This window comes from Megascapheus bottae, chromosome 6 (assembly GCF_031878675.1).
Source record: "Megascapheus bottae isolate mThoBot1 chromosome 6, mThoBot2.hap1, whole genome shotgun sequence".
In the NCBI taxonomy this organism is placed as follows: Eukaryota; Metazoa; Chordata; class Mammalia; order Rodentia; family Geomyidae; genus Megascapheus; species Megascapheus bottae.
Window position 1 is genome coordinate 72,596,193 of NC_143514.1, and position 25,363 is coordinate 72,621,555.

The following is a 25,363-nucleotide window of genomic DNA, read 5'->3' on the forward strand; positions in this document are numbered from 1 at the left end:
AGATAAGAAAATTATAGAATGGATGCCTGTAGCTCACCTCTATAATCCTGACTAACCAAGGAAGCTGAGATTTGCAGGATCATGGTTTGAACACCAGCTTGGAAGAAAAGTCCTGCAGACGCCTCCTGAAAAAAAAAAAAAGCAAAAGTTGGGCAGGAGGTGTGACCCAAGTGATAGAGTACCATCTAAGCAAGTAAGTCATATAAACATGTAAGCATGAGGCTCTTGAGTTCAAAATCCGGCCCCCCTCCCGCAAAAGAAAAAGATATAGAAAGATCAGTGTTCCTAGCTGCTCACAGGTGTCAGAAGTGAGGCTGAAGTGTGCTTTTCCTTGTGGTTGAGCCCTTGAGTTCTGTAGGCTCTCAACTTCCTCCACAGGTCCAAGGTTGCTGGGCTTCCAAAGACCACCAGTCAGTGAATGAGCTGAGGTCCAAACTCACAGTTACCCCCAAGCCTGCTGTTAACATGCTGGCTGACAAAGCACATTCTTTTATTTTTTATTTTTTGCCAGTCCTGGGCTTGAACTCAGGCCCTGAGCACTGTTCTTGGATTTTCTCAAGGTTAGCGCTCTATCACTTGAGCCACAGCACCAATTCTGGCTTTTTTTTTTTTAATGTATGTGGCTCAGAATTCAAGCCCCACAATCGACCAAAACAATTTTTTTTTTAAGCTAGGCACCAGTGGCTGATGCCTATATTCCTAGCTAGTCAGGAGGGTGAGATCTGAGGATCATGGTTCAAAGCCACTCGTTATCTCCAATTAACCCACTGGAAACTACAAGTGGTAGAGTGCTAGCCTTGAGCACAAAAGCTCAGAGACAGCATCCAGGTCCTGAGTTCAAGCCCCAGGACCACCACCAACAAAAATTATGGTGGTAATGGCGTGGATGCATGACTCAAGTGGTAGAGTGTTTGCCTAGCAAGCATGAGATCTTGAGTTCAATTCCCAGTGCTACCAAAAATTATATATATGTACATACACACATACATGGTAGTATACAAACACACACATGGCTTATACATTATATACATATATGTATGTACCCACTAGATAACCCATTTCTTTTCCTGTAAATGTGAGTTCCAAAGAAAAGAGATAGTGAATGTAAACCTAAGTTCTCCAGCATCCAGCATAGGGTCTGCAGGACCCTGGTCTTTGGGAGCCTTTTGGAAATACTAGCCCTCCGTGGGCCAGCTCATGTCCTGGAGTAAGACGTGAGGGGCTGTGTCCGGTCACATGAGTGGTTCTTCCAGGGAGGTTTGGGATGGGCTGCAGAGAGGTGGAAGGTTGAGCCACGTACACCCACTCCAGCAGACCCGGGGCTGCACCCTCTCCAGTTCTGGAAGACAGAGCAGCACTGAATAGAGTCTGTGCTGCTGTGCAAACCCAAGTCTTCAGAGCTGTTTTGCAAAATGAAAATGCTCTACTTTAAACAAGCATTCCAGCCAGATAAACATCATTCTTTGCCCTCTCTGGGAGGGCAAGAAGTTTCATTCCATCTGCTTCTTGGTTCCCTGCTCTTTCTCTCCTTTGAGTGATACTTGTCATGAAGAACTATAATCTCTGAGCTCTTACACTGCCATTGGCAAACAGAGCCGCCTGAGGGCAAGGACTTGCTTTTCTTTTTACTTTTCTTTTTTGGTTTTTTTTTGGTACTGGGGATCGAACCCAGGACATTGCAAGCACTTTGCCACTGAGCTACATCCCAGCCCATGGAGGGGGGCAAGGACTTTCTTATTCCATGCTGTGTCCCCAAGAATCCATCCCAACACACAGCAGCCTGGCTTCAAACCATCATCTTTCCAATCTCTGCCTCCCAAGTAGGTAGGATTCCAGGCATTAGCCACTGATGCCCAGTCTCCACAGCCATTTCTAACGAAAGGCAGACAGCAGTGATACTGGTTGGGAGGTCCAGAAAAGTTTGGTTCATCATAAGCTGTGTGGAAAAGCCACAATCTTCTTGGGCAGAACACCTACCCATCTATGCTGGTGTAAAGACACAGCAAAGGGACAGTTTACCTGTCCCCTTCCTGTCCTCCAGGTTCTTGCCTATGTCAGGAGAAAACCACTGTTTTACCACTTGAGCCATGCTTTGGCCCTAAAGTTTGCTTGGTTGTTATTATAGAGGTGATGCAGAGGGATTACGGTAATGAGGATATTTCTTTTCGTACAGCGAATTCTGTCCCTCCCTCCCTCCCAGTCTCTCCTCTCCTTCTCTACTCATGACTTGCCTAGTTCACCTCCATCAGTGTCTAGTGGAGTCACTGCTGTACTTGTTCACTTTTCCCTCGAGTTCCGTATCCTCCCCAGCCCTTCCAAAGAGGTACACGTGACTACACCATACGTAAGGCAAAGAAGACAGAATCATCAAAAACAAAACAGAGAGAGAAAAAGAAAGAGATCTTTTACATCCATACATTTCCAATAGGGCTTATAAAACCTCACCGGCTTAGAGTTTACTCTTAGCTTCTATAACTCCATTTTGCTTTTGTGACTCTGTCTTAAGGACTGCACTCCCTTCCCCCACAAGACTAGTTCCTTAGGGTTTGACATTTAAATATGTACCTATTGTCCACTGTTCAGTTTATGTCTCTAGGTAATGAATCAGAAACAAATTATAAGAACAGGTTTCGCTGCCCTCACTCAGTGTATGCTTACAACATAGTCTAAGCAGCTTCTGAAACTTCACACTTGGCTTGCGCTCTCAGGAAAGAACCATTATGGACTTTGGACTCCTGGGAAAATAAGGAGGTGGGTCTTCTGCTTTAAAAAGGGCCATAAATTCAGGCTTGAGACTGTACTTTTAGGCACCCAATTGCCCAGTGCAGTCCTGGTCAGTAATAAAGATTTTTCTATTGGCTGTACTCTATGTCTGTGTGGTCTCTTGGTGGTTTTCCCTAAACAGCGTGGAGTTTGTTTCAATACATATGCTATTTTGTATAAATACAGAATTAAGAATGTACTTAGGCATTGCAACTTTGTGTTTCTCTCCTAAGAATATCTTCTTTTGGTCTCACTGCGTGTGACTATCTAGAATAGTGTAATTTGTCATTCCCAGCGCATTTTAGATCTCATTTCTGCCTATCAGAAGCTCTCTGAACTTGGCTTACATCACAACATAATTTATTCTACTTCCACCCATTTCCGTGCAGATAATGTTATTCTTTGTAACGGCTGTGTAAAATCCCCTTGTGTATAGATACGTTTTTTGGACCCACTCATCTATTGTGCTTCCAGCCCCTCATAATGGTTATCTTTGAGGTAGGGTCTTGTTTGCCCCCTGGTTGGCCTGGGCTGTGATTCTCCTGCTTGTGCTTCTCCACATCTCTGGGATGTCAGGTGTGCCACTGTGCCCAGCTATTGATGGAGAAAAATTTCCAAGAATCAAGCCCTGAAGTTCTCATCTTAAAACCTACCTCCAAAGTGCCAGCCTCACGTTTAACCTGTTCCTCTACTCATTCATCTTTATCATTTTGTGTGTGTGAGAGAGACACACAGACAGAGACAAAGAAAGCATGAAGGAAATGGACCCTCTCTGACCTTCCTCACACGCCAGAGTAAAGCATGTGCCCATTCCCCACACGTGATACTGCCTGGATCACAGTGTGAATTCTGCACATTAGACCTGTCAGTACCTCTCTCTCCCTGTCAGACTTCATTCTGCAAGGGCAGAGACTGTTTCATGTATATTTTCTCTCTACAGGATTTACCATATTTGATGTGTAAAAGTGAATATGAGAATGTGAGAATCCTTTACTCTAGCCTCTGCCTCCTTCTTGTACTACAGTCTCATTTACAGCTGTGAAGGGGATAGCATTCAGGGTCAAGTGTGGTTGACTCTTGAAATGGTGTGTTGTCAATTTTTCATCATTTAATAAATGCTTGAGAGAATCAACTTATAGGAAGAAAAGGTTTATTTGGGCCATGGTTGGGTGGGCCCACTGCCTTGAGGCCTCTGGCTGGGGAGGCAGCACAGCTGGCAAGAGGAAGAACCTGCCCACCTCATGACTAAGGAAGTGAGAAACAGGAAGAGGAAGGGACTGGGTTCCTCCCCTCCCCTCTGAGGACACGCCTCCTGTGACCTCTCTTCCTCCCTGCTGGGCCCACCTCTTCAAGGGCCACTACCTCCCAATAGTTCAACGTGGGCCTTGGAGGGCCATTCCAGGTGTCAACTAGATAGCCATGAGTATGAGCAGTCAGCCCAGCGGGGGGAATCTCACATCTGGGAACACAGAGAAAAGCAGCACACAGACTCAGACTCCACCCAGAAAGCCACATGGTTCTGAGGTGACTTGTCTTCTTCCAGGAGAACATGCCCAGCAATTTCTACCCTGTCTGTCCCTCTTAAAAACTGCCAGCAGCAATAGAGACAAAGAGGAAAGCATAGTTTTTGGAATCAGAATGCTCTGTGATGTTTATGATCAGAAAAGTCACATGGAACAAGATAAATGCTCAGGGAGGCTGGTATTTTAGAGACAGTTGCAGTGGTCTGGGTCCCGGGGATGCAGGGATTTTGAGGAGGGGCTGTGGGTCAGGCCTGGTGAAATTTATGATGCTTGAGTGTGATCCGGAAAAGTTCTCTCTCCAGGCCCCCGGAGGGTTGGAGTGAATTTGTCAGATGACGCCAGGGTTGATGAGGTTGCTGAGGGCTATCTTGGTTAGCCCTGAGAGAACCCAGGCTCTCCCAGGCAGTGGGTATTCTCTGGCCATCCGTCAGTGGATCTTCTGCAGGTCCTCAGGCCCAAAAGAGGCTGGCAGCAGCTCCTTCACTGTCCTGACCACATAGGTACCATCTGGCTTGGTCATGTACACGGCCCAGTCACTGCCAAACTGGAAAAGAGGTAGAGTCAGTGTGACTGAAGCACTACCAGAGGGCTTAGGGACACACTGGAGTCTTGACTCTCTGCTGCATCTCTCATGCCTCTCTCTGTGCCTTTGTTTACCCAGGACAAAGTCAGCAAGGCTCACCATGTCTCCTGATCTTTCTATACTCTGAGGACTACTACTTGATCCCTGGGTACATAGTTTTTAAAATAACTTTTTTTTTTTTTGCCAGTCCTGGGCTTGAGCTCAGGGCCTGAGCACTGTCCTTGGACTTTCTCAAGGCTAGAGCTCTACCACCTGAGCCTCAGCACCACTTCCGGCTTTTTTCTATGTATGTGGTACCAAGGAATCGAATCTGGGTCTTCATGCATGCTAAGCAAGCACTTTATCACTAGACCAAACTCCTGGCCCCTAAAATAACTTCTTTACTTATAATTTTTATTTGTGATTTTTTGTTGTTGTCAGACAGAATTTGAACTCAGGGCCTTTCACTTGCCTCTGTCATTTGAGCCTTATTCCCAGCCCTTTTGGCTTTAAGTTTGTTTTTCAGATGGGGTCTTGTGCTTCTATCCAGGGCTGGCCTTGGGATCACAATTCTCCCACCTCCCAATCAGCTAGGATTATAGACACATACTCCCACAACCAGCTTAGTGACTGAGATAGAGGCTTGCTAATTAAAAAAAAATTTTTGGCCTAGATTGGACTCAAACTTCATCTGTTCCATCTCTGCTTCTTGTGTAGCTAGCTGGATTATAGATGCGACTTGTTCCTCTCAACCCTTGGATAAATGATAACTCTCTGGGGCTCTTGTGTGTGTGCACGCGCGTGCGTGCACCTGTGCCCATACTAGGGCTGGAACTCTCATTTGGCTTTTTTACTTAAGCCATACCTCCAATTCTGGCTTTCTGCTGGCTAACCAGAGATAAAGAGTCTCACAGGTTTGTCTGTTGAAGCTGTGGCTCTGAACTGTGATCCTCACTGCTGAGCTTCCTAATTACCTGGGATTATAGGCATGCAACATGTGCCCAGCTCGGATCAGTGTCTTGGTGTGTTGGGGAGACTTAAATCAGTGGCAGCCTCATGGAAACAGCTTGGAGTTAGTAACAGGCCCAGGGTTTATGTGACCCCGCATGGTAAGACTTAGAGCTGACAGGTGGAAGCCATCCCGATGCAGACCCTGTGCATAGAAGGTTGTCAATTCATGCAGCCATTGTGACTGTTAGGTTGGCTGCCAGCCAGTGCTCAGGTTTGCGGCCTGCTTTCCTTCCATTCTTCTGTCTGAATCACCAGGTCATTACCAGACACCATCAATCTTCTGGCTATTTCAGAATTAATGTTCTAAGGGGAAATTTTCTTGCCTGGCAGCCTCTGCCTGAGGGTATAGCTGAGTGCAGGCCAGTCTAGAAGGCCAGTCTACCAAGCAAGCGCCATCCAGGGGGCCCCCCAGGCCTCATCATTTGCATAAGGTGTCAGTCTCACTCTCCTTCAGCTCTTTCATATGCCAGCTTTCTCCTATGCCAACATCTGATCTGGAGAAAGCAGCAAGAAGCAACTGGGCCATGATGGAACAGACCTTGGGTACCAGAGACTGGGAGCCATTGTGACTTCTCTCTGTGACCTCAGAAACTGTCATGCTGCCCTTGCAGTCACACACATCATGTTGTACGAATGCTACGCCTGTGTGGTGGGGTTTTTCATCTACATCTGGGAAATGAGCTTTGCAAACTGTTCCTGGTTTGCAGCACTGGCAGAAGCAGCAGGAAGACTGAGGTGTCGAGAGCCTGAAGATCCCCCGAAGCCCCAAGAGAGAAAAAGCGAAAGTGGAAACAATCAATCAGCACAACTCCAAAAGCAGGCGCTGCCACCTGATGCAGTGGCATGCACCTGTCATCCCAGGTAAATGGGAGGAGGAAAAAGGGTTGCAGTTTGAGGCCAGTCCAGGGTGGGGGGAAAGTCAGTGAGACCCAATTTTGAACCAGTGTCGAAGGCCACACAGTAAATATTTCAGGTTTTCAGTTCTGTGTACTGCTCAACTCTGCTGACATACAACCAAAGTGGCCACAGAAGGCACCTGGAGGAACGGACATAACTGTGCTCCAATAAAACGTTATTTGCAACCAAGTGGAAGGTTGGAGTTGGGGTCTTCCAACCCTTTATCCAGAGCCTCCCCTCTGTCCTCTTCACTTGACCCCCTGTCCTGTGGGGTTTTGCAGTTATTTGTACTCTTCACTCTGCTGCTTATTTATTTCTCGGCCTACTTATTGTCTGCCTCCTGTGCCAGCCTGTAAACTCTCTGAGGGCAGGCAGGACTTGGCTTGACTTGTCCCCAGTGCTGGCTCAGTGCCCAGCACCAACTGTCACACACTTTCAGTACATGTTGGCTGGAGGAAGGACTCATTTCCAGTGACTATTGCAACCCTGGAGAAGCCTAGGCCTCCCCAGCTGAACAGACAGGACAGCCCTCCCTCCTGCGCCCCTGCTCACAGCTACGTGTTGCGCTGGTGTTCTGGGAAGGCTAGGCGGCAAGGGGTTTCCTTTCTGGGGAGAAGAGGAGCACTTACCTCTCTCATGACTTGCCTGCAGCCCCCACATGGTGAGATGAAGTCATCTTGCAGGTCACTGTGGAAGCAGAGAGGGCAGCTCTGATCCATCTGTCCCAAGGCACTGGGGCCTTTGCTTGGATCCCACCAGGCATATCCTGACTTGCAGGCTTTAGCCCCTAGGGGCTAAAAAGGCAAGCTGGCAACTCTCCACACTTCCACAAAGCAGAGCCATGGGCAGGGCTCTGTTGTCATTAGTGCATCCAATAAACATTAATTGAGCACTTACTCTCTGTCACATACACCCCCTCAGAGAAAGAGGTGGAGAACTTGGCTCTAGCCTTCAGCCCAGTGACAGAAAACTAGATGAGTCATTATTTTAAATAAAATGGAGTATGAACAAAGAAAAGGGACAAGCCCTGCCACTGAGGTGAGTGTGAATAATTTATAGAACATGGAATTTGGCCTCATCCTTGGAAGAAAGGGTAGAGTCAATATGTTACTATCTCGTGATCGCCCCTCATACCAGGCACCTAACAGATATTTCATTTAATTTTCAGAACAACTTGGGTTGGCCTCATGGCCATTTTACAGGTAAGGAAACAGGTAAGGTTGTTTAAAGTATCAGAGATGCTGTTCTGTAAGCAAAAGAAATAAATAGCACCCGCAAGCGCTCTAGGACAATAAGATGGGTATAAATCAAGAGAAAAAGACTCCTGGCACCTGAGGAAGCTGAAGACATGCTGGTGATGTGAGAACAGCTCCTTTAGGCAACTCTCTAGGTCTGAGCAGGGCAAAGATGGTGCCCCAAGAGCCCAGGTGTAACTCTAGGGGCCTCCCCTCGGCCTGCTGTGTAGGCCCTTCTGGATTAGATACCTTTCAGAAGAGCATGTGATTTCCAGTGTGGCTCTTGGTTTTCCTGTGTATGATTCTGAATCATCTTAAGCCCTCCAGGGCTTGTTTCTTTGCTTATAAACTATGGGTGGTTACATCATCTACTTCGAAGGAATGTGAGAAAACAGCAGGAAGTAAGTGCGTGAAGACCTAGAGCTGTCTCTGGTGGCTCATGTCTGTAATCCTGGATGCTCTGGAGTCTGAGATCTGAGAATCACAGTTGGAAGCCATTCCCAGCAGGAAAGACTCTCTCTCTTTTTTTTGGGGGGGGGGGTGTTGTGGGACTTGAACTCTGGGCCTGGACGTTGTCCCCAAGCTCTTCAGCCAAGGCTGCTATGCCACTTCCAGTTTTCTGGTAGTTAGTTGGAGATGAGTCTCAGGGACTTTAGTGCCGGGGTTGGCTTTGAATCTGATCCTCAGATTTCAGCCTCCTGAGTAGCTAGGATTACAGGCGTGAGCCATCATACCTGGCTAAGTTTATGAGACTCTTATTTCCAATTAATCAGTAAAAAGCTGGAAGTAGGGTTGGGAATGTGGTTTAGTCGTAGAGTGCTTGTCTAGCATGCATGAAGCCCTGGGTTCAATTCCTCAGTACCACATACATAGAAAGAGCCAGAAGTGGCACTGTGGCTCAAGTAATAAAGTACTAGCCTTGAACAAAAGAAGCTCAGGATCGTGCCTAGGCCCTGAGTTCAAGCCCCAGGACTGGCAAAGGAAAAAAATAAAAGTAGACTCAAGTGATAGACCACCAGCCTAGAGCAAAAGAGCTAAGGGACAGAACTCAGGCCCTGAATTCAATCCCTAATACTGGTGTGACAATAACAAAAAGATAGTCTCAATAACTTTGCCAGGCTGTTCTTGACTCAAGATTTTCCTGCCTCAGCCTCCTGAGTAGCTAAAGCAGGGTTTGAGAATCTGTGCACTCTGACTGTGGTATTGTTGGTATTATTGAGTTTTCTGCCCCCAGTCCTGGGGCTTGAACTCAGGTCCTGGGCTCTTTACTCAAGGCTAACACTCTATCACTTGAGCCACAGCTCCACTTCTGTGGTTTTTTTGTTTTGTTTTGTTTTGTTTTTAACCAGTCCTGGGCTTGAGCTCAGGGCCTGAGCACTGTCCTTGGACTTTCTCAAGGCTAGAGCTTTACCCCCTGAGCCTCAGCACCACCAGGCTTTTTTCTATGTATGTTGTACTGAGGAATGGAACCCAGGTCATTGTGCATGCTAGGCAAGCACTCTACCACTAGGCCAAACTCCCGGCCCCAACACTTTCAGCTTTTTTGATGGTACATTGGAGATAAGAATCTCACAGACTTTCCTGCCTAGATAGGCTTGGAACCTCAATCCTCAGTTCTCAGCCTCCTGAATAGCTAGAATTACAGTTGTGAGCCATTGGTGCCTAGCCAGAAATCATGCTAGGCCTCACCAACCTGGAACACTGGCTTTCAGCCATGCCCCCACATTCCTGCCAAGAGCGAGCAATGAAAGCCGACATGAGCTGAAGGACATGACTTCCTGAGCCCTTCATCCCATCCCGTCCTTTGCTGAGAGTTGAAGATTTCTGTGGCTTGTGCCAACCTGGATCACACCCAGATCAGGGGCCAGAAATCTACCAAACTGCTGGGCACAGTTGGGACTCTCGCTTCTCTCTCTGTCAGGGAAGTCCACCCTGTCTCCTCCCACACAGGGTCCCTTTCCGAGTACATTCTCCATCCTCCTGGGTCTTAGGGAGATGCAGACTGTTCTGGCTGCCCAGTGTTAACAAGGAAGATGGCACTTCCCGCTCCTTCTCGAATCCCCATTTGCAATTTAACAAGCCACTAGCTCCATAATGATTGCGTTTTGGCTGGGGATGAGGCTGAATTGTCAGAGTAGAGCAGTTGGGTACTGGGAAAATGTGAGTTTTATGCAAATAAGGCCATTTTCTAATCATTGCTAGCAATACACAGTCATGTTTAAAAGTAGATAATAACCAAAAGAAAATCCTTTCACTTGGAAAATTTTTGCAAGTAAGGGGACTGTGCCATTATCCTTTTGTTGACTTTGGTCTCTCTTTCTCTCCCTCCTCCTTCTCCTCTTCTCTCTCTCTCTCTCTCTCCAGAAATCCATTATTATTTTTTTAATCAGCTTTGAAATTGAGTTATTTCGCTTCTTTTCTCCCTTCCCATCCCCCCCCCCCACATCCTGATCTCTGCTCATCTGCACAAAATGTTCCCAGCACAGCCTCAGCTGAAAGGAAGCCAGCACAAACCTCTACCACGGGGACTACTCCAGAATCCAGGCGTTTCTCCCTAAGTGCCTTGACACCACTCAGAAAGCCTTGAACAACATGGACCCCCTGAGAGCCAGCCTGCAGCACGGTGTAGCACCAGTGGCTCACACCTGCCATCCTAGCTACTCAGGAGGCTGAGATCTAAGGATCTCAGTTTGGAGCCAGCCCAGGCAGGAAAGACCATAAGGCTTTCATCTCCACTTAACCACTAAATGCTGGGTGTGAAGCTGTCGTTTGAATGGTTGAGTGTCAACCTTGAGCAAAAAAAGCTAAGAAGTAGTACTCAGGTCCTGAGTTCAAGCCTCAAAAGAATGTCCATACCTCATACCTGTAATCCTGCCTAGCCAGGGTGCTGAGATCTGGAGAACTGTGGTCCAGAGATAGCTAGAGCACAGAAGTCTGTGAGATCCCATCTCCAAAAGAACCAGCAAGGGCTGGGAATGTGGCTTAGAGGTAGAGTGCTTGCCTAGCATGCATGAAGCCCCTGTGCTCGATTCCTCAGTACCACATAAACAGAAAAGGCTGGAAGTGGCACTGTGGCTCAAGTGGTAGAGTGCTAGCCTTGAGCAAAAGAAACTCAGGGACTGTGCTCAGGCCCTGAATTCAAGCCTTAGGACTGTCCAAAAAACAGCAAAAAGATGGACTAGAGGTATGATTCAAGCGGTAGAGCATTAGTTGAGCAAAGAAGCCTGTGAGGTCCTGAGTTCAAACTCTACCACTAGCAAAAGCAAAAAATACAAAACAACCCACCCCCCCCATCAATGGGCTTGACCTTCATCAGCCTCGCTCTAAAACTCCTTTTTACTCTGGTCCAGGAAAGGGTTGCAGCTCCCTCCATAAGTGGAAATGATAGGCTCACAGTGCCAAAGACCAAAGCTTGGCCAACCATGTGGCCTGTTCTTGGTGGGTTAACCATTTCCATTCCCTGCCCATTCTTCTTATAACATTACCTCATCAAGAACCCTGTCCCTTATAGACAATGTAACAGTTTACAGAAAAGTAATCTGCCAGTTTAAACAGATGCTTCCCAGTGAGTGAAAGAGTTCATTCCCAAGACTGAATCCTAAAGCCACTGAATCTGTGGGGTGCAGGGCCCTCATCAGGCCCCCCTGAGAAATAAGATTTATGTTTGGGGTGGAGAATAGATTGGGGTTCCTGTTCAGCCAGAACCTGGCTGGAGTCTATAATCAGGGTGAATTATAGCCTTCCTGCTGTCACCCTAACCAAGCCTGTTCTGGCACCTAGGCTTATGCAGATTGAGGGGGGGAGGCGGGGAGGGAAGGAAGGAGAAGAGAAGGAGTGAGAGGGGGGAGGGGGAAGGGGGAGGGAGGGAGGGAGGGAAGGAAGGAGAAGAGAGGGAGTGAGAGAGGGAGAGGGGGAAGGGGGAGGGAAGGAGAGAGAGAGGGAGGGAGAGAGAGAGAGAGAGAGAGAGGGAGAGGGAGAGGGAGAGGGAGAGGGAGAGGGAGAGAGAGAGAGAGAGAGAGAGAGAGAGAGAGAGAGAGAGAGAGAGAGAGAGAGAGAATATGAATATAATTCTGACAGAGAAGCTTCTTCAGGGCCCCAGGGTAGAAGAATGTCAGAAGTCTGAGCACAGCCTGATGCAGTGGCATTGACTCAGAAGTGAGTGACAGCAGAAGGACCTGGATTTTGTCCCAGCTCTTCCACTAACTGCAAGGAAAGTTGCCCAACTTCTCTAGCTCTCAGCTGGAAAATGTGGTGGCAAGGAAGTCTATTCAGGTGACAGTTAGGTCCCCAGCTTTGGGCGTGTGCGCGTGTATGTGTATGTGTGTGTCCCTTAGCTGTTTTAGTCAATACTGGCCCTCTACCACTCGAGGCATGCTTCCACTTGCAGCGTTTTTGGTGGTTAATTGGAGATTTTTCTGCCCAGGCTGGCTTCATGATTCTCAGATCTCGGCCCCCTGAGTACTTCAGGATTCCAGGTGTGAGCCGCCAGCACCCAACATCTTCATACTTCTTTATGAAGATTCTGAACTTTAGGTTTTTGGAACACAGCTGTCCTTTTGTCAGAGTTGCCTTGGCTGTTTTCCTGCCCATCGGGCTCACTGAGGACAGAGTCTATCCTTATTTACCTCCTTATCCTTGGCATGCAGTTCAGGGTTCTATCCCAGCACATGGCTTATAGAACATGTACAACTGACATGTGTCAGGTGGATGACTGATGGGGACATGGGGCCGGGGGGGGGGGTGACCGAGGAGATGAATGAGGGTCACTGTGACCTGCCTGCCCCACTCACCTGGAGATAGCAATGGCCCTGAAATCCTTGTGCCCTTCCGAGATGGCCTTCTGGATAGCAGTCCGCTCAGCACACATGCCCAGGGCATAGCAGGCATTTTCTATGTTGCATCCTGAGGAGAGAGGAAATACAGTGGTATTTCCAGAACCACTCCTGCTGCCATTTCCCGGTTCACCCATCCCAGGGTGGGAGCCACTCCACGTTCTCAACCGTTCGAGGAAGGAGTGGGCCTGCAGCACTGAAAGCTGCAGGACCCCTGTGTCACAGCCCCTTCCCCAAAAGGCCCACTGTTAGGAAGTATCAAGAGATGAAAGGGCAGAAAGCAGGCAGAGAACTTAACAGGTCACACCAGGCCTTAATTACCGCTGGAGAGGCACCAGGTAACTCCACAGAGTCAGAGATACCGGGGCATGGGGGGAGCGGGCGGGGCTAAATAGAGTAAAGTGGGGAAGCTGTTTGGCTGTAAAGTCAGGTAGTGCTGCAGGTGGTCTTGCCAGGGGCAATGTGTACCTCCAAAAAGGGCCAGGGATGAGATCTTTCAGAGACTGATCCCAGGTGAGTGTTTGTGGGGTGGGGGTGTCAGAAGCCCATGAAGGCAGCAGAGGGCTACAGGAATAATACAGATTCCCATCACCCACCACCTCCATTTCCCTAATGCCTCCATCCTGGTAGAGGCAGAGTGACAGAGAACATAAAGCAGCCTCATCCCCACTGCAAAGGTCAGGGCCAAGGTCAAGGGAGATGGTGAGGCTTGAGGAGAGGGAGGAGAAGATGAGAGAAAGATGATCTAATAAGAGAAAAATTCATGGTGGTTCACGCTTGTAATCCTAGCTAGTCAGGAGGTTGAGCCCAGGCACGAAAGTCCCTGAGATTCTTTTTCCCAAGTAATCAGTAAAATCCACAAGAGGAGGTATGGCTCAAATTGGTATAGTTACCAGTGTTGATCAAACAAGTTAAGCAAGAACACAAAGCCGAGAGCGGGTAATGACATTGATGAGACATTCTTGTTTCCAGGAGGTGGTGTATATGTCTACCATTGCACCCATACAGAAACCAATTCATACTGTTGAGATACAGGTCCTAGAGGAACCAAAAGTTACAGCCCTCGGGGCCAGGTGCTGGTAGCTTACAACAACCATCTAATAGTAATTCCGCAACCCAGAAGACTCACATTTAGAGGACTGTGGTTTGAAGTCAGTCCAGGCCGAAAAGTCTGTAAGACTCCATCTCCAAACTAAGCAGTAAACAGCTGGACTGGAGGTACAGCTCAAATAGCAGAGTGCCAGTTTAACAAGTGCAAGGCCTTGAATTCAAATCCTGGTACCATCAGAAAAATTGTACCAGGCATTGATGGTTCATGCCTAGCTACTCAGAAGACTGAGATCTGAGAATTGCAGTTCAAAGTCAAGGGAAGAAAGTCCGTGAGACTCTTATCTCCAACTAACCACTGGAAAACTGGAAGTGGCACTGAGGCTCAAAGTGATAGCGCACTAGCCTTGAGCAAAAAGAGCTTAGAGACAGCACCCAGGCCTGGAGTTTAAACCTGACTGATCAAAAAACAAACAAAAAAACCTGCAACCCTGAAAGCAGCGATTAACATTTATTGTATCCTACTTTGGCCAAGCATTTGTTCATGCCAAAATGTGAATTATTATAAATGCAAAAACTAGATTCTTATAGGTCAAAGTTGATCCTTGAGTCTAAGCTTGTCTCCCCAGCCAGGTTCCTGATCCCCGCTGGAAATGACTTCTTTTAAAAAACCTCTCTGGTCTGTCCACACTAGCCCAAAGCATCCACCTTTGTCGATCCTTGGTACTTGACTTCGCCTCTCTGGGATTAAGGTTCCTGCCAGACCTGGCTTTCCCACTTGCCCCACCCTGTCCCCACCTCAGGCCTGACATTTTACCCACTAGACATGAGTTACATAGATCTTGAGCTTCTCAGATAAGCTTGTAAAACAAATGGTTGCAGACAAACCAGCCTCTGAGGACAACTGCAAGTGTCTGGGTTGGAAGTTCTCATTTCTTAATGAAATCTTCCTTTGCCATGTCTAAATCATCTTCACAGGCCAGTTCAGGACAGAGAGTGTTTTGGCAAGGAAAGCTAGAACAGTCTCATATCCTGTGACTCAAAGGGTGCTTTCTTTGTAGGGACAGTCCAGCAGTTGGTCGTGCTCAGTTCTGGGATCCTTTGTCCTACAGAAGTCCCTTGCCCTCCTTTGAAAAATAACAAAGACAGATTATTGAGCTTCATATGGAACCACCATGCTCAAGTTCCAAACTGAAGTATCTGACCTTCTAAATAAGGAGACAGAGGTGTCAGTCGAATTTCCCTAACAGGGCAGTTTGTACTGGCACGATGATGATACTTTGTCTTACTCTGTCCACAAAAATGGTGAACTGGTGTTCATCAACTAATTCTTTTTCTAATATTCTGTATCCTTGTTCCCTCTTTATGATGTTGGCTATCTCCCAAAGGTCCACATATTGAAGGCTTGTTACCCTGAGTGGAGTTACAGGGAAGTGCTCTGGTTCATTAGAACATGGGGCTTTATGGGAGGTCTTCAGGTCCTTGGGGTTTCTCCTCAGTGGTTATCTTTCTTGCTGCTTCCTGGATGACAAGCAGCAGGGTTTCTCTGGGGGAAGGAGGCAGTAGTGAAAACCCCTAGGACAAGGGATTGGGTAAAGAGGGGCAACAGAGAAGAGACTCTGGATCAAAAAGGTGGCAAACTCCACCCCTTGGGACAAACTCAACCTGCTGTTTGGTTTCCAATAAAGTCTTATTGGAGGAGAACCACACACACCTCCTATGGGGTTTTTGGCCCTGTAAGGGCTGATCTAAGCAATTACATGGAGGCTACCAGGATTGCCCAGCCTCAGTGTCCTGCAAAGTGGGGACTGTGGGGACCTGGCCACCTCCTCTTTCTCACTGCTTCCTGGATGGCCAGATGGGAGGTTTCTGTGCAGTGCTGGGTCAAAGTGGGCACTTCTAGAAGGGAAAAAACAATGCCCGTGGCAGGATGCCAGGATTCACATACTGGCCTGTCACATACAAAGACTGTTCTGTGCTCCGTGGCATTTCAGAGAGGCTGGCTTGAGAGCTTGTTTGGTGCTTTAAGGCAGGGCCAGAGTGGAGGACTGTTGGTGACATCTGCAGCAGGGAAGATCTTAGAAGGACAACGTGGGCCCTACTCTCTCTTCTGAAGAATCTTAAAATCAAAGCAGCTTGGAGATCCACCCATTGGAACCTTTGAGAGGACTTCATGAGACAGATGTCAAAAACCACTCCCAGATTTCTGATTAATGACATCTGAGTTAGAACACACACACATTGTGTTTCTAATAAGGAGATGCTGAGGTCAGGTGTCTGTGTCCATGCTGGAGAGTCCTTGGCCTAGAGAAATGTCCCGTCCGCGAGAGGACGAGCCACTGTTGTCTCCATGTTCTTGACCTCTGCCCACTTCAAATGACCATGGATTCAGCTATAAAACTAAGAAATTTCAAAAGAAATTTAATTAAGAAAAAAAAGAAGCCAGGTACTTTATGCGGCTCACGCCTGTGACCCTAGCAGCTCTGGAGACTGAGACCTGAGGATCACAGTTGGAAGCCAGGCTAGAATTGGGAGAATTGCTATTTGAAACCAGTTTAGGCCCCAAATGAGAGAGCCCATTTCACAGCTGTGCCATCACAGCTCTGGGGGGAAAATTCAAGACCCTACCTGGGGGAAAAAAACACTGCTAACTCACACCTGCTAAAGCTCAAGTGGTGAGAACCTTCCTAGCAAGCACAAGCCATGTGTTCAAATTGCAGTGCACACACACACACACACAGCATAAAAAAAAAACCAAACCCAAGCTCCACAAACCCAGGTGTGATTGAACACATCCCTTTACAGACACAGCCCAGACACCAACAAACAGTGGGGGTGTTGATGCCACCCTACCTATGCCAGGCATACCCACCGAATGCCAGCTATGCTCACAGCAACTGTGAGAGGTGGGTGCCACAGACCCTATGTTACAAATGGGTAAACTGAGACTGAGAAGGGGGGGTGACATAAAGCCACAGCAGAATTCCAACTCAAGATGTCTGACTCCAGAGCCTTCACCCTAAATAACACTGTACATGAAAGGCAGACACAGGGATCCCCAGGCCAGAAAATGCTGTGGCCTGACAGGCTGGGTGTGCCTACCATCTCCCACCCTGGATGCTTCCTCCCCCCCTCTTCCCTTCTTCCAAGCTCTTCATCTCCAAGGTCAGTTTCTCATTCAGCCAGTCAAGCCTCAGTCAGACCACTGGCTTGCGTCCTGCTTCTGGGAAAGATGGAGGGCGCACAGGCCCAAGACCCAGCCTTTGCCCTCTGCAGTGCAAAGTCCAGGGGTCAGGGGGAAAGTGTTGGGGCAAGTATGGAGATGGAACCCATGCTAGCACATCATAAGTGCCCAGCAAGGGTCAGCAATGGTGCCAGCGGCTTTCTGCACCCAGGGGGCGGGGGATGAGGATGATAGGAGGCTTTGTGAAATATCAGGGGATTCTACCTTCAAGGCTCTGCCATGTCCAGGCTACACTGTAAGGGTGTTTGCAGGCTGGTTAATAATCAACGCTCATCTGGTAAACAGGCCAGGGCTGAGTTTCAGTGGGACACTCAAGACTCTTTGCCCCACACAAAGCTGCAGACTTTACTTACAGTCAGGAATTCTGGGTCAAAACCCCAACTCTGTGATTTGGGGCACTTTCTCTCTCTCTGAGTTTCACTTTCCATTTCTGCCTGCAAGGTTGACAGGGTTAAAAGGATCTTTCTATCACAAATTAGTAAGGGATCAAGGTCACTTCTCCAAGATGTTTGCAAAATGGGTGACTCATGACTAGCTCCTTCCTGCCCCCCATCAAGGTCCAGAGACAAGACCGCAGGACCTGACACCTCCACCACTCGTTACCTGCTGTCCTGCGTGAGAATGCCCTTAACCTTACAAAGGTGAGTTTGAACTTTTGTTCGGGTGACTTTTATTTATTTACTGACTTTTGTGAACCCTGAGACCTGGTCCCTGCAAGGCAAGTGCTGCAGGCCCAGCCTGGGTAGGCATGTCTCCAAGACCAAAGAAAAGGCGTGGAAAAGCAGATCTACACACACATTGCTGGACGCCCAGGGTCTGCCTGGCTGCTCTCCTCCAGGACGGTAGGCCATGCTGCTGCCTTTCCTCCCAGCTCCCCATCTGTCCCAGCACCCTGGGTGCAGGGACAGGAGACTAGCTGCTACGTGTGGTGGCATGTGTCTGTAATCCCAGCTACCTGGGAAGTGGAGTCTGGAAGACCACTAACTTCTCGGGTTTAACATGATTGAATGCTATCTCAAAAACACAAAGGGAGACCTGGGTGAGGTCTAAACTGGAGGCCACTGGTCAGGCTGGAGGCCTGGTTCAAGTCCTAGAGGAAGCAGGAGCCCCCTGAGTTTAATTTCCTGAGATTTCATATCTATCATCTATCTATCTATCTATCTATCTATCTATCTATCTATCTATCTATCTAAATTAACAAGGACAAGGCTTTGTGGACTCCAGTCTAGTATCTCCTCTACAAGGCTCTGAGCCTCAATTTCTTTCTTTTTTTTTTTTTGCCAGTCCTGGGGACTGAACTCAGGGCCTGAGCACTGTCCTTGGACTTTTCCTCAAGGCTAGCGCTCTACCACTTGAGCCACAGCACCACTTCTGGCTTTTTTATATATGTGGTTCTGAAGAATCTAACCCGGGTCTTGCTGCATGCGAGGTAAGCACTCTACCACCAGGCCAAACTCCCAGCCCTTTCAATTTCTTATGTAAAAGTCCTATGCTGCTGGCTCACGCCTGTCACCCTAACTACTCAGGAGGCTGAAATATGAGGATCACGGTTCAAAGCCAGCCCAGGCAGAAAAGTCTATGAGACTTTTACCTCCAGAAAACTAGAAGGGAGGCTGCTCAAGAGTGCTCAAAGTGGTAGAGCTCTGGGCTGGGAAGGTGGCTTATTGGTAGAGTGCCTGCCTAGCCTGCATGAAGCTCTGGTTTCCATTCCTCAGTTCCACATGAACAGAAAAGACCAGGAGTGGTGTTGGAGCTCAAGTGGTAGAGGGCTAGCCTTGAGCAAAAGAAGATCAGGGACAGTGCCCAGGCCCTGAGTGTGAGCCCCAGGACTGGTGGAGGAGCGGGGGAGAGCGACCCGCGGTCACCGCTGCCCCGGAGTGCAGGACCGGGGCGGGGCGGGGCCCGCGGTGGCCCCTCGGGTGGGACGCGGGGCGCTTACCCGAGAAGACCCTCCCGTCGCGGGTGAGCAGGGCGGCCCCCACGGGGAAGTGGCTGTAGGGGCAGTAGGCTGCCTTCTTGGCCTCGCGGGAGGACTGCAGGAGCCGCTGGACGTGCTCGGGCTCCACGGCGCAGGGGGGCGGCTGCTCGGCCATGTCCGCCTCGCGGGGTGGATGAGCGGCAGTGCCGAGCCGGGCCGGCCGGCGGGGAGCTGCCCTGGAGGAGGCTCCGCCCCGGGGTGTGCCCGGGGTGTGTCCCGGGGCGCGTCCCCGCGCCGCGCCGGCCCGGAGGGGAGGAGCAGAGGGGGTGGCGGCGGGGCGCACGGGGCCCCTGCGCCCCTCTGCGGGGGTCGCCCTGGCCAGCGCACCGGCCGGGGAGGGGGAGGGCGTGGGGCAGCCGGACTGGGTCCCGGGATGGAGCTGCCGGGCAGGGGTAGCTGTGGGCGCACCGCGCAGGAAGGTGGCGGCCACTGGCTGAGTGTGTGTGGGATCTCAGAGGTCCAGACCACAGGGAGTTCATTTCTCTTTCACTGAAGGAAGGGATGAGGTTGAAAGGGCAGGATGTTGGGCACCCATTTTGATCACTTCAACTTCAAGCTATCAAAATCAGGCATAAGACCAAGAAGCTTCTTTACTTTCAGTGGTTTATCTTTAATTCCTCTCAGCCCCTATCTAGAATTTACAAGGATCTCAGCTGGTTGTGCCTTTCAGATCTTCCATTCTAATTTACATCCTGTGCTTTTGCCATTTTCTACAAGAACAAACTTTGGCAGTTCCCTTGACGTCCCAGTGCCCCCATTTCCTACCACAAAGGCAGGGATCATCTCTGTTCTCCATCCCAAGACTACAAAAAGGACAAGAGTTTCCATAGCTCTGGCTTGATTTCCCATTCTGTCATTTATGAGCTCCTTGTCTCAACCCTTCTAAGTTAAAGGTGTGCTGCTTTTCTTTTCAGACCTGGGCTTCAGAGCCCAGAGCTTTGGGAAGCCCTGAGCTCCATTTGGAGGCCTAGGTCTCTAAACCTCAGTTTGCTTTGTCTGTGGAATGGATGCAGAGACAGCACCTCAGGGTGCAGTGGTGAGGATCCAATGAGATATTTGTGTATCCTTTCGACAGACAGAGGTTCCAGCAGCTAGGTGAGCATGGCTTTTCTTTTCTTTTTAATTTAATTTTGTTGTTGTTGTTGGTGGTGGTGGTAGGCCTGGGCACTGTCCCTGAGCTTTTCAGCTGGAGGCTACCAACCTACCCCTTGAGCCAAGCCCCACGTCTTGCTTTCTAGAGGCTAATTGGACATAAGAGTTTCAGGTCCTTTTGTGCCCCAGCTGACTTTGAACCTCCATCCTCAGATCTCAGCTTCCTGAGTTGTTAGGATTACAGGTGTGAGCCAGGTGCCCGACTCAGCCCAGCATTTCTGGGCTCTGGATCTTGAGGTCCTAGCCACAGGCAAATAGCCTTGAGTCACTGTGGAATTATGCAAGGCTTGCTTCATTTCTTCCTTCCTTCTTAATCCTCATCAAGTTCTCCTCCGGAAGTTTCTGCCTGCTCTCTGGTGGGGAATTCTTCCTGGATGGAAGGGAGAGGGGAGTGTTGTTGAGCTCTTGATCTGACAGCAGATCAAGGCTGCATGGGGACTGGATACCGCTCAGTGGCACAGGAAGAATCCCCAAGCATTTGAGGGTGATCATTATCACTACTGCAGAAGGGGCCCTGGAACCCACTTCCGCCAGACTCCCTCCTGTGTGCCCTTGTCTCCTGCCCCATCCTTATCCATCCCACCCCAGTCCTGCCTTGCCCCATGCCAGGACTCCTCACTCCACATAGCTAGATCCTGGATGGCCTTCCAGGTGAACTGGTACCTTGGGAATGGCCATATGGAATTCAGGAGCCAACATGGGCTGACAGAATGGGACTGAGCTGGTCACCACCGTGGTGGGAGGAGGGGAGGGACGGAGGGAGGGGACATGGCTGCCTAGAGGGAAGTTACAAATCACTAACACCAACAGCATTTTCTTTTTCTTGGAGTGTGTGTGTGTGTGTGTGTGTGTGTGTGTGTGTGTGTGTGTTTATGTGTAGTATTGGGTGTTGAGATGAAGAGCTTTGAATTTGCCTAGCAAGTGCTCTCCTACTTGAGTCAAACCCTCAATCCTTGTTAGTTTGTTTTTCTGGCCCAGAGTTGGCCCTGTACCAAGATTCTCCTACCGTCCACTTCCCAGGTAGAAGGGATTACGAGTAGATGCTTGTTATGAGCATAAAGATGTGAATATGCTGTGAAAATAATAACGTAATGAATATGCTGTGAACATACTAGAATAATGAATATGCTATGAAAATACTAAATTGAATATGATTGGAAAATACTAATACAATGAATAGGATTAGAATCCAAAATAATGGGATGAAATACAGCGAAAATACTTACTTAACTATATTGCTAATAAAAACTTGTATCTAAAGGCATGTGGACGCTGGAGATAAAACCCATGCAAGGACACATATAACCATAACCATAGGAACCAGCAGGGGCATGGCTCACAAGATAGTAATCATCAAATACCTAAGAGTCCAGACACCGGGGCATAGGAGATAGGGCAATAGCTAAAGTACCAGCATATTTCGCGGCACCACTGACCAAGGGCGGAATCAATCTGAATCAAGCAAGAAGGAGTTTGGGCCAGAAAGGGGCAGCCAAGGACGAATATAAGTGAAGGACCCAGAGTGAGGGGCAGCCCTTCTGCTGGCCTTAACCGTGACTGTGGTTCTAGGATCTTTGGCCTGCAGATCTAGGATCTTTTGCTTCTTTCGGGAGGGACTGAGACTCGTCATGCAGTCCGGGAACTCACACCACAACTGGACTGGAAGCTGCGTCTAACATCTGGCTGGCAGGCCCTGTTCGACTTCAGGATTAAGAGATGTCAGAGCGGTGAGTCCAGCGGATGGGCTGGATAGGCAGGATAGAATTAGGTGAGTTAGGACTAAAATATAGTGACTAGAATATCGTGTTCACTGTGCTAAGCTCTGTTAAATCAATGAGCTATGTTGCATCATATTACCTGCCTATTGGTGAAATATGTTGCCTGCTCACGACAGAGTGCTACTACCCTCGGTTCAATATCAACAGCATTTAAAACATGCTGTGATTTCCACTTCACAAAGAATTAAGGAAAGGAAAACCAGCTGGGTGCTGTTGGCTCACACCTTTAATCTTAGCAACCTAGGAAGTTGATGACTAAGGCTAAAGGTTCAAAGGCCATCCATCCTAGGCAGGAAAGCCCATGTGACTGCATTAATCGGAGAGGAGGGGAGGAAGTGAAAAGCTGTGGCTCAAGTGGTAATGCACTAGCCTTGGGCAAAGATGATCAGACCGCTCTCAGGTCTTAAGTTCAAGTCACCTCACATCCCCTGGGGGTGGGGGCAAAAAGTAAAATTAAAGCATGGGAGATTCTCAGGAATGGAATCCTGACTCTAGGCCTTCCTTCTGCTAGGAGAACCATCCAGAAACCCTAGAATCCGAAGCATGCACTTAGTCAACCAGTAGTTACCCTGGAAGTAGCTACCCTCTATGTAGTTCTACTCCAGTGTCAGGCCCTGGTCTGAGTGCACACTATGTTTGAGCTACTTTATTTAATTCTGTCACAAGATAGATACTAATAATATTCAGGTAGAGCTTTTCAGGGGCTTTCAAAGAGAAAACACAGATTCATCAGTCTGCCCCAAACGAAGCCAGGGGGAAATTTGTACGTCTTGTTGGGCTGGCGGGGGGGGGGGGGGGTTAAGGTTCTGGTCATTTTTCATTGGTCCCCAGTGTGGTACTTTAAAAAAAAAATAGCTCCTTCCTTCAGATACAGATCAGAGGTGAGTTTGTCCTTGGCACTGTCCAGGTTCTGGTGTCCGGGGTCTTCCCAAGAGGCCTGCTATACCTCAGCTCTTTTTCTCAAAGACAGTGCTCTACCCCTTGAGCCACAGCTCCACTTTCAGTTTGGGGATAGTTCATTGGAGGTAAGACTCTCACAGCTAGCTGGGGCCTGGTGGCTCACGCCTGTGATCCTAGCTACTCAGACGATGAGATCTGAGGATGGCGGTTCAAAGCTGGACCTGACATGGAAGTCTATAAGTCTCTTACCTCCAATTAACCACCAGAAAACCGGAAGTGGCACTGTGGCTCAAGGGGTAGGATGGTAGCCTTGAGATGAAGAACTCAGTGACAGCGCCCAGGCCCAGAGTTCAAGTCCCATGACGGACCAAAAAAAAAAAAAATCTCAGAGACTTTCCTGCTCTGGCTGGCTTTGAACCTTGATCCTCAGATCTCAGTCTCCTGAGTAGCCAGTATTAGGAAAAATGGAGAAGAATGGAAAAGGAATAGGCCAGACTCTGGCCTCAATAGGCGAGGACTGTTTGTTGTGGAACAGCGAGGGGCACAGTCCTTCCTGCAGGATTGAAGGTTGTGTGTCTGAGCTGGGACAGTGTTGGGGGCCGAGTAATGCCATTCTAATAACTTTCTGCTGAGACCTGTAGTAGGGGTAAACAAGTGGACCTCTTTATCCTGCCCACCTGTTGTGCTGATAGGCTCCCGCACCCAATATAAGGAGGGGAGTTTTAGAGAGAGATTCCTGCCTTGATGAAGCTGCGTGGCGTTTCTGTTCGTGCTCCGGGGAAGCAAGGCTGAGTGCGGGAGGACAGTGGGCCCTCTCCTCTCGCGGCTTGGACTGGTTGGGGTGTGCTTTTCCCATCCCTCCTCAAGAGGGACTGGGGACGAAGGACCCCGACATATTGGCGCCCAACGTGGGGCACAAAAGAGGCACGAAAGAGCCAATGTAGGGCACGAAATGGGGCATGAAAGAGGCACGACTGTGAGTTGAGCCAAGTGAGAGATACATGGAGGAAAGACTGAAAAACCAGAGAAAACCTGAAAGGCACAAAAAGACTGAATAACCAGGGAAACCTGAAGGGAAAATGCAGGCTGAAGTCGCTCACAGGGAGAAAGGAAAGGACAGGAAGACAAGGAGAAAGAGAGGAACAAAGAAAAAAAAGGTGGTAAACAAGAGAAAGGGAAGCAACTACCTACAAAAAGTCAAAGAAGAAAAACTCCTCAAAGACTGAAAAACCAGGGAAGCCTGAAAGAAAACACAAAAGAAAAAGGAGGGACTGAAAGGCCAGGGAAACTTGAAGGAAAAATACAGGCTGAAATTGCTCACAGGGAAAGAGAAAAAAGACAAAGAGAAAGACACAGGGAGAAAGAGAAAGAAAACTCCTTAAAGACTAAACCAGTGAATGTGTGTGTGTGTGTGTGTGTGTGTGTGTGTGTGTGTGTGTGTGTGTGTGTGTGTGAAAGGGATTTTAATCATTCCCAGATCACCTCCGAAGCGCGGGTCACTTCGGGAGGAACCTCGTGGGGGGCGAGGCAATGTCCCAGGAAGGGAGGAACCTCCCGGGAGTCTCTGGCCAGAGCAGTGGGGCAAGGCTAATGGTTACCTCTCGGAGGGCGAGGCCTATTTTCTATTCAAGAGATTTTAGAATAGAACCGAGTGGGTTCAGACTGGAACGACCGCAAATGTGTGTATGAAAGGGAACGAATGTGTGTGAAGAGATTTTAGAATAGAACCAAATGGGTTCAGACTGGAACGACCGCGAATGTGTGTGTGAATGGTAAATCTAAGTCTATACGGGAGTAAACAGTTTAAGAACAGGTGAAAAGTAGCACAGAGACGCTTGATGGTAGTGATTTAGAAAGCCTGTGTTTGGGTTCAGAATAGTTGAAAACAGGCTAAAGCTTTTTAAAATCCCTGACAAAACATAGTCGACGCCTCTGAGTCAGCTTGAAGAAGTTACAGAAAATGGATCTTCACCCATAACCCCCTAAAAATGAAGGGACCAGAGTCATTTTTAAAACAAAAAGGGGGGGGACTGGAAGACTCCTAATTCTTCCATTGCCCTGCTATTCCCTACGGCTTGTGTGAATGTTTTCTTAGTTAATGTTGGAATGTTTCCCCATTTTCTCTGTTGTACTCGGAGCCACTCAGTATATTCTAGTGCCTGTATAGGCCGAGGAGAATGCTTTCCCACTCATCAGTAAGAGACTTCTGTGTTTTCCTGCTGTTACTGCTGCGAGTATTGCCCTTGCCACTGCAGTTTCTACAGAAAATGATTTGAATACTGCGTTGTAGCTCTCAGAAGCCATTACTAGAATTGTTATGTGCACAGTTGTAACAATATTCTAACTTTGGGTGATATCTTGACAATAATCTAACTTTGGTGATTGGTTATCTTGACACTATTTTGGGATTGATCAGTTTGGATTTGTTTTTATGCTCTATA

General features: G+C 48.5%; 1 protein-coding gene across 1 annotated transcript; it reads right to left on the reverse strand.

Moving 5' to 3' along the window:
* Window positions 1-4,212: 4,212 nt before the first annotated feature.
* Cda (cytidine deaminase) lies at window positions 4,213-19,244 on the reverse strand. The gene is made up of 4 exons (XM_090333874.1): window positions 19,054-19,244; window positions 12,782-12,893; window positions 7,386-7,443; window positions 4,213-4,830 (listed from the first exon to the last, which is right to left on the reverse strand). The coding sequence occupies exons 1-4, from the start codon at window positions 19,205-19,207 to the stop codon at window positions 4,714-4,716; spliced, it is 441 nt and encodes a 146-aa protein (XP_090190000.1). The 5' UTR covers window positions 19,208-19,244; the 3' UTR covers window positions 4,213-4,713.
* Between the last annotated feature and the right edge of the window lie 6,119 nt (window positions 19,245-25,363).

Coding starts and splice junctions, on each gene's coding strand:
- Cda (XM_090333874.1), bottom strand. CDS start 19,207: ATGGCCGAGCAGCCGCCCCCCTGCGCCGTGGAGCCCGAGCACGTCCAG. Junction 12,894..19,053: donor CGACGGGAGGGTCTTCTCGG/GTAAGCGCCCCG, acceptor CTCTCTCCTCAG/GATGCAACATAGAAAATGCC. Junction 4,831..7,385: donor GCAGGCAAGTCATGAGAGAG/GTAAGTGCTCCT, acceptor CCTCTTTTCCAG/TTTGGCAGTGACTGGGCCGT.